Source organism: Triticum dicoccoides, chromosome 4A (assembly GCF_002162155.2).
Source record: "Triticum dicoccoides isolate Atlit2015 ecotype Zavitan chromosome 4A, WEW_v2.0, whole genome shotgun sequence".
In the NCBI taxonomy this organism is placed as follows: domain Eukaryota; kingdom Viridiplantae; phylum Streptophyta; class Magnoliopsida; order Poales; family Poaceae; genus Triticum; species Triticum dicoccoides.
This window is the reverse complement of record NC_041386.1, coordinates 171427051-171435588: the sequence shown is the minus strand read 5'-3', so window position 1 is coordinate 171435588 and position 8538 is coordinate 171427051. Positions and strand designations below refer to the sequence as shown.

Sequence of the window (8538 nt, the reverse complement as noted above, 5' to 3'; positions counted from 1 at the left end):
TGAGGATTTAACCTCAGATCACGGATCAAATCCGCAACATTGCTACTATCATTTTTCAACACAATTTTCTCTAGGAACATATCAAAATAAACACAGGGAAGCAACAACGCGAGCTATTGATCTACAACATGATTTGCAAAATACTACCAGGACTAAGTTCATGATAAATTTAAGTTCAATTTAATCATATTACTTATGAACTCCCACTTAGATAGACATCCCTCTAATCCTCTAAGTGATCACGTGATCCAAATCAACTAAACCATAACCGATCATCACGTGAGATGGAGTAGTTTCATCGGTGAACATCATTATGTTGATCATATCTACTATATGATTCACGCTCGACCTTTCGGTCTCCGTGTTCCGAGGCCATATCTGCATATGCTAGGCTCGTCAAGTTTAACCTGAGTATTCTGCGTGTGCAACTGTTTTGCACCCGTTGTATTTGAACGTAGAGCCTATCACACCCGATCATCACGTGGTGTCTCAGCACGAAGAACTTTTGCAACGGTGCATACTCAGGGAGAACACTTCTTGATAATTTAGTGAGAGATCATCTTATAATGCTACCGTCAATCAAAGCAAGATAAGATGCATAAAAAGATACACATCACATGCAATCAATATAAGTGATATGATATGGCCATCATCATCTTGTGCTTGTGATCTCCATCTCCGAAGCACCGTCATGATCACCATCGTCACCGGCGCGACACCTTGATCTCCATCGTAGTATCGTTGTCGTTTCGCTAATCTTATGCTTCCACGACTATCACTACCGTTTAGTAATAAAGTAAAGCATTACATCGCGATTGCATTGCATACAATAAAGCGACAACCATATGGCTCCTGCCAGTTGCCGATAACTCGGTTACAAAACATGATCATCTCATACAATAAAATTCAGCATCATGCCTTGACCATATCACATCACAACATGCCCTGCAAAAACAAGTTAGACGTCCTCTACTTTGTTGTTGCATGTTTTACGTGGCTGCTACGGGCTTAAGTAAGAACCAATCTCACCTACGCATCAAAACCACAACGATAGTTTGTCAAATAGACTCCGTTTTAACCTTCGCAAGGACCAGGCGTAGCCATACTTGGTTCAACTAAAGTTGGAGAGACAGTCGCCCGCAAGCCATCTCTGTGCAAAGCACGTCGAGGGAACCGGTCTCGCGTAAGCGTACGCGTAAGGTTGGTCCGGGTCGTCTCGTCCAACAATACCGCCGAACCAAAGTATGACATGCTGGTAGGCAGTATGACTTGTATCGTCCACAACTCACTTGTGTTCTACTCGTGCATATAACATCAACATAAATAACCTGGCTCGGATGCCACTGTTGGGTTTCGTAGTAATTTCAAAAAATTTCCTACGCACACGCAAGATCATGTGATGCATAGCAACGAGGGGAGAGTATTGTCTACGTACCCAACGCAGACCGACTGCGGAAGCGATGACACGACGTAGAGGAAGTAGTCGTACGTCTTCTCGATCCAACCGATCAAGCACCGAAACTACGGCACCTCCGAGTTCGAGCACACGTTCAGCTCGATGACGATCCCCGGACTCCGATCCAGCAAAGTGTCGGGGAAGAGTTTCGTTAGCACGACGGCGTGGTGACGATCTTGATGAACTACAGCAGCAGGGCTTCGCCTAAACTCCGCTACAGTATTATCGAGGAATATGGTGGCAGGGGGCACCGCACACGGCTAAGGAATCGATCACGTGGATCAACTTGTGTCAACTTGTGTGTTTAGAGGTGCCCCTGCCTCCGTATATAAAGGAGCCAAGGGGGGAGGGTGCGCCGGCCAAGAGGGAGAGGCGCAGGAGGAGTCCTACTCCTACCGGGAGTAGGACTTCCCCCCCAATCCTATTCCAACTAGGATTCCCAAGGGGGAAAGAGGGAGAAGGGTGGCCGGCCACCTCTCCTAGTCCTAATAGGACTAGGGGAAGGGGGGAGGCGCGCAGCCCTGGTGGGCAGCCCTTTCACCTTTCCACTAAGGCCCATGAAGGCCCATATGGTTCCCGGGGGGTTCCGGTAACCTCCCGGTAACCCGGTAAAATCCCGATTTCACCCGGAACACTTCCGATGTCCAAACATAGGCTTCCAATATATCAATCTTTACGTCTCGATCATTTCGAGACTCCTCGTCATGTCCGTGATCATATCCGGGACTCCGAACAACCTTCGGTACATCAAAATGCATAAACTCATAATATAACTGTCATCGTAACCTTAAGCGTGCGGACCCTACGGGTTCGAGAACAATGTAGACATGACCGAGACATGTCTCTGGTCAATAACCAATAGCGGGACCTGGATGCCCATATTGGTTCCTACATATTCTACGAAGATCTTTATCGGTCAGACCGCATAACAACATACGTTGTTCCCTTTGTCATCGGTATGTTACTTGCCCGAGATTCGATCGTCGGTATCCAATACCTAGTTCAATCTCGTTAACGGCAAGTCTCTTTACTCGTTCCGTAATACATCATCTCACAACTAACATATTAGTTGTAATGCTTGCAAGGCTTATGTGATGTGTATTACCGAGAGGGCCCAGAGATACCTCTCCGACAATCGGAGTGACAAATCCTAATCTCGAAATACGCCAACCCAACATCGACCATTGGAGACACCTGTAGTACTCCTTTATAAGCACCCATTTACGTTGTGACGTTTGGTAGTACCCAAAGTGTTCCTCCGGTAAACGGGAGTTGCATAATCTCATAGTCGTAGGAACATGTATAAGTCATGAAGAAAGCAATAGCAACATACTAAACGATCAGGTGCTAAGCTAATGGAATGGGTCATGTCAATCAGATCATTCTACTAATGATGTGACCTCGTTAATCAAATAACAACTCATTGTTCATGGTTAGGAAACATAACCATCTTTGATTAACGAGCTAGTCAAGTAGAGGCATACTAGTGACACTCTGTTTGTCTATGTATTCTCACATGTATTATGTTTCCGGTTAATACAATTCTAGCATGAATAATAAACATTTATCATGATATAAGGAAATAAATAATAACTTTATTATTGCCTCTAGGGCATATTTCCTTCAGACGCCGCCCTCCTCGTGCCCGCAGCATCGAGCAGCGATCTCCTCAAGCGTGCGGCGCTGGCACGCCATCTCCTTGTGGACATAGTCCTCCCACGCCCATTTGAGGGCGGTCTCTTCGTCGGCGGCCATGGCCTCATGCTCCTTCTTCACGAGGAGAAGCCCCGGCTCCGTCTTTGGCCAGACGAGGCGGGAAGAGGGAGGAGAGGGGCCATGGCCGCCCTCGTTGATGACGAGGGTGTCGCCGCGGGTGTGCGCCTGAGCGGCGTCTTCCGTGGCTCCGGCTTGACGGGACAGAGCACCGGCGACCCGGAGGAGAGGGATCCTGACGACGCGGACGTCGCCGTCTCCATTGGACGCGGCGTCCAGGAGCTGCTGTGGCAACGAGAGAAGGAGGGGGCGCCGGGTACTCCAGGCGTGGCGTGTTGCCGGCCTCGATGTACTCAAGGATGGTGTCGAGGGTGCGGCCGGGGACGCTCCACCATTGGCGCCGCCCGTCGGAGTTGAGGCGGCCGCAGGGCTCGACGCCGTTGGTGGAGGCGAGCTGCTCCTCGTGGCGCCGGTCAAAGTACGCCGTCCACAGCGCGTTGCTGTCGGGGTCATACCTCGGCTGGTTTCTCGCTTGCTCCGGCAGTGAGGACCGGATGCGCGTGATTTTGGCGCGCCGAGCAGCTTCGGTGGGCGCTGGAGGCACCGGGACGCTGCCGGCGATGAGCCTCTAGGTGCCTAGCACCCGCTTGTCCGGCGGCGCCGAGTAGTCGGCCTCGTAGTGGAGGCACGCCTCGTCCTCGTGCAGGTGGCGGCGAGCGAAGCCGTTGGCCGCCACACCATCGCCTCGGTAGCCCTCGACCATGCTTGTCGTCGTCGGGAGGAGAGGGGAGAGAGGGGAGACGAGCGTCGGCGGTGAGAGGTCAAGAGGGGGAGAGGGTTCTGTGGCGATGGAGTGCGCGCTCACCAGCGAGGGAGGGCGGCTTTTATAGCCGTGCGTGGGCGGTAAGAGGGCGACCGGCGTGTGTGCATGTGGCGGAGCGGGTAGGACGCGCGTCACCACGCCGCCCATGAGGCATCAATTGAAGGCTGACCGGCGCGGCAGCGCGACAACCTTGGCATTGATTCTCCGCGGGAAACCGAGGCGATGAGGACTACGAACGCGCCCGGTCGCTGACTCGGCAGGCCCGCCAGGCTTTCGTGTCAAAACTATTTCTCTTGGCGCCCCCGGACGCGCCCCAGCGCGTCGGGTTCGGTCTGGGTCCGCCGACGCCAAATTCGGCCCTAACCGGCAAAAAATGAGCTTCTGGGAACGTGACTGGGCTGATTTTTCGGCGCCGCCAATAAAAAAGGGCCTTGAGGCTTATTGGGCGCGTGGTCGGAGATGCTCTAACATAAGTAAGAAAAGAATGTGTCATAAAGAATGTTGGTAATATAGAATCATCTTCCAATAAAAAGTTGAGTAGTGGTTTCTGAAAATGGTCTTCCAGATAAAGCAAAAATGGTAAATATTAGAATCCCTCACAGATCACTGATCAGGCCGGTGGCACGTTACCAACACTAATATGTTCCTAAAAACACGAATATGTTAGAAAACACTAATTTGGCCGTACGTAGCAGTAAATAAATAATCATGGCGCGGTTGAGGTTGTACAAACCCCTCGAGTGTGTAGATATACAGGCACCGCTACTACTGGAGAACTTCTCCAGGACATTCTTCCCCTTCTTCACTAGCCAGGCAGGCAGGCAGCCAGCCAGCCCCCCTTGCTCATATCTATAAGTACAACCCCTCAACAAAGACATGAGGGTGCAAGGTTGGTTGTCCCCTTGAATTGCTGCCTTTCCTCGTCACTCTCTCTCACCTCCTCCGTCGATCCAAGCACGAAACCGCCCAGAAACCTACTGCCCTCTTCACACCTAGCTTAGAGCTAGTGTGATTAACCAACGTTTTCCTCCCGGCCTACCCAACAATTCGATTGATCCATGGAGGGGGGCAGCAACAGCCCGGACGGGCAGTCGTCGGGCGGCAGCCCGGAGGAGCGCCGGAGCAGCGGAGGGAGGGGGGCGGGGGAGCCGGTGCGCTCGCGGTGGACGCCCAAGCCGGAGCAGATACTCATCCTCGAGTCCATCTTCAACAGCGGCATGGTCAACCCGCCCAAGGACGAGACCGTCCGCATCCGCAAGCTGCTCGAGCGCTTCGGCGCCGTCGGCGACGCCAACGTCTTCTACTGGTTCCAGAACCGTCGTTCACGCTCACGCCGCCGCCAGCGCCAGATGCAAGCCGCAGCCGCCGCGGCCGCCACCGCAGCAGCAGCCTCCTCCGCCAATAGCTTGCCGGCTGCTAGCGCCACCATCGGTCTTCCATCCGGCACCGGCTCCGTTCACCCCATGGCAATCGGTGGTGGCGCGAGCCAGTACGAGCAGCAGGCGACCTCGTCGTCCTCGTCTGGAAGCACGGGAGGCTCGTCGCTGGGGCCTTTCGCGGCGCACGTCGCGGGGGTGTCGGGTGCCGGCGTTGGGTACCTGCAGGCATCGTGCGGGACATCGTCGCCGCTGGCGTCAGGGCTGATGGCGGACGTCGACAGCGGCGGCAGCGACGATCTCTTCGCCATCTCGCGTCAGATGGGATTCGTTGGGAGCCCCGCCGGATCCTCCTCGGCGGCGCCGAACACCGCCGTGCAGCAGCAGTACTACTCGTGCCAATTGCCGGCAGGTGAGTTGAGCACTGTCGATCATTTTAGTTACGTACTTGGTTGCTCCCTTCAATCGGTTGGTTCATGTGATTCATCTCATGCATGTAACAAATCCACTCACCTCTACAAATATTTTCATTGAAAAGACAATCTATGAACTTCTGACGAGAATTGTTACTGGATATGCATGAAACATCCAAAAAGAACTTTTGACGATGGAAATGCTGATTTCACCCTACAGTTTCGTTTGTCTACATTTATGTGAGATGCAGAATTCAAGGAGATCTAGCTTGGATCTTCTGGAGACATACTTTATTTGGTTGCCTTACATATACTTGTTCTTTAGTCCTTGGATATAGTTCAGTTACAACTTCCTAGTCTATCCGTGCATAAGATCATAGTACATGATACATCTGTCGTCCTCTCCACCATGGCATACGTCTGTTCTCAATCCTTTAGAGGCTTCATTGTGTTTATGTTATTATTATAATTTGGTGCTTTCCATAATGAATAGGGTAATTTTCAAATTTGAGCATTCACGCGTCCTCATATTTATTTATTTCGCTGTGTCTTGTTTGTATATCCGCTTAAGCTTCCATCTGTCACATGCATCGGATGGAATTAACACATGTTTATGTGCATCATACAGTTGGACGTGATGCCCACTTTGTTGAACATAATTAACGTTTACAGTGAACATTAGTTACCACCTTGGGATTTCCTGCATGCATGCACATGTACTTGATCATGATTTTTCTTTTTTTTTCTTCTTTTAACGGTATACTACCACTATTACTTAGTGTACTTCTAGGTTAAAACAAGGAATGGTATATACGCTGGACAGCCTCTTCATGTTTGCTTGCATACATGCAGAGATATGTTACAGTGTCCATGCAAGCTACTAACAGATAATACTACTTATTATATCCTTTCACTGTGGAGGTTTTTATCCAATATAGGTGGCAACATAATCTTCAGATCGTGCGACTTTGGCATAGGCATAGTGTTGGTCTTCTATGGTTTTCCTAATGCCGTTATGTCATTTTTATTTTATTTTAGTTAGACTGTTTAAGTGTGGATGTATGCATCTTAAATATGCAGAGGCCGTGTGTTGCTCAATTGCTTTGTATCTGCTTGATGCTATATTTTGAGTTAACAAAAGGGTCATTTATCAAAAAAATTATTTATCCTTTTATGTTTTTCTCAACTCTCGAGGAGTGGTACTAGCCTATAGAACAAATCATGTTCAAGTTTTCTCATGCTCTCATGACATAGCGATATCATCGAATCTAGGTATATTAGTAATTTTCCCATATGATAGAGAGGTCCCAACCATGAGTAAACGGTAGTACCGAACCATTGACATTTATAATACCGATCAGAATTTGGTTGGCTAGCTTATGCATGCATCTTTACTTGTTAATAATATTGTCGTCAAATAAGTTGTTGAATTCTTATTCTGAGTGGGTTGTATGCCGCCTCTGATTGACTGGCTGATTGCATGCTAATTCCAGCGGCGATCACGGTGTTCATCAACGGAGTCCCAATGGAGGTCCCGAGGGGTCCAATAGACTTGCGAGCCATGTTTGGCCAGGACGTGGTGCTCCTCCACTCCACCGGGACCCTCCTCCCAGTCAACGACTATGGCATTCTGATTCAGAGCCTGCAAATGGGAGAAAGCTATTTTCTGGTAACCATCCATATCGCCTCTCAAGTCCATTCTCCTTCATGAAATTAGCATGTCAGCTTCACGTATGCACATATATGATCATCTTACATTGTCTTTTTTTTCCGCCATGACCCATGTAGGTCTCGAGGCAAACTTAAAAGTCCCGTATATAATAGATAGATAGAGATCATCTCTACTCAAGGCTCGCTGGACCAGATCGATGCATGGCGACAGGGTGCAGTTCTTCAACCATCATAACGGGATGATCTGTTGCATGCAAATCATGTATCCACCGTGAAGCAAGCTAGTTACATAGTCAAAGTTGGAGGGCATAATAAACCCGGACGAAGGTAGTACCTGGCTAGGACAAATCAAATAATTAGAAGTTTTAAAACAGTGGTAGTATATGTGTATTGCACCATCAGCCAAGTGCTACGTACCTACTTATATGCCATTGAAACATACCAAGGCGTGGGCGGTTCGGTTTCTGGTTAGATTACGAATTACAGTGGATTGTCTTCACATCGGTCGTTTCCGTTACTAGTACACAAGGATATGCGTATGCATGCATGCAGGCAGGCAGGCGGGCAAGCAGGCCATTGACAGTCGAGCTAAATATTGATTTCAGCTACCTAGTATGGTACTATCAGTGATGTAAGGGTATCTCCAACGGAGACCCGCAAATTTCGTCCCGTCTATGGACATGGGCATCAGTCCACAAACACGGATGCGGAAGGCCGTCATCTAATGCTGCCTGCATACATCCGTCCTTCCTATGTTTTTTTGAAAGTTCGCACATTCAAATAGTCATATATATAGAGATTACCGACGTTCAAATAGCCGCATACATAAAGTACATACGTTCAAATAGCCGTATACATAGAGTGCAGATGTTCAAATAGCCGCATACATAGAGTACATACGTTCAAATAGCCGTATACATAGAGTGCGGACGATCAAATAGCCGCAGGCAGCATTAGTTCAAATTTAAAAAGTTCAAATATTATATTCCAACATTGTTGTCCTCTTTAACCGCCCACAGATGCTCAATCAGATCTTCCTTCAACTGCTCGTGAGTTCGATGCCAAATTTGTTAATGCATTTGAATA

The 8538-nt window shown here is 49.1% G+C and overlaps 1 protein-coding gene across 2 annotated transcripts; it reads left to right on the top strand.

Annotated features, from left to right (window-relative positions):
* The first annotated feature begins 4867 nt into the window (after positions 1-4867).
* Positions 4868-8020, top strand: LOC119288821 (WUSCHEL-related homeobox 6-like). 2 transcript variants are annotated; one of them, XM_037568358.1, is made up of 3 exons: positions 4868-5780; positions 7275-7450; positions 7570-8020. In XM_037568358.1, exons 1-3 carry the CDS (start codon positions 5051-5053, stop codon positions 7585-7587), a joined length of 924 nt encoding a protein of 307 aa, XP_037424255.1. In that variant the 5' UTR covers positions 4868-5050; the 3' UTR covers positions 7588-8020. The 2 variants fall into 2 exon arrangements, with proteins under 2 accessions (XP_037424255.1, XP_037424254.1); XM_037568357.1 differs by lacking the exon at positions 7570-8020 and having other exon boundaries at positions 7275-7492.
* The last annotated feature ends 518 nt before the right edge of the window (positions 8021-8538 follow it).

Bases quoted from the DNA above. Each gene is read 5' to 3' on its own strand.
- LOC119288821 (XM_037568357.1), top strand. From the start codon at position 5,051: ATGGAGGGGGGCAGCAACAGCCCGGACGGGCAGTCGTCGGGCGGCAGC. The intron at 5,781-7,274 runs GTGAGTTGAGCA...TGCTAATTCCAG, and splicing joins CTCGTGCCAATTGCCGGCAG to CGGCGATCACGGTGTTCATC.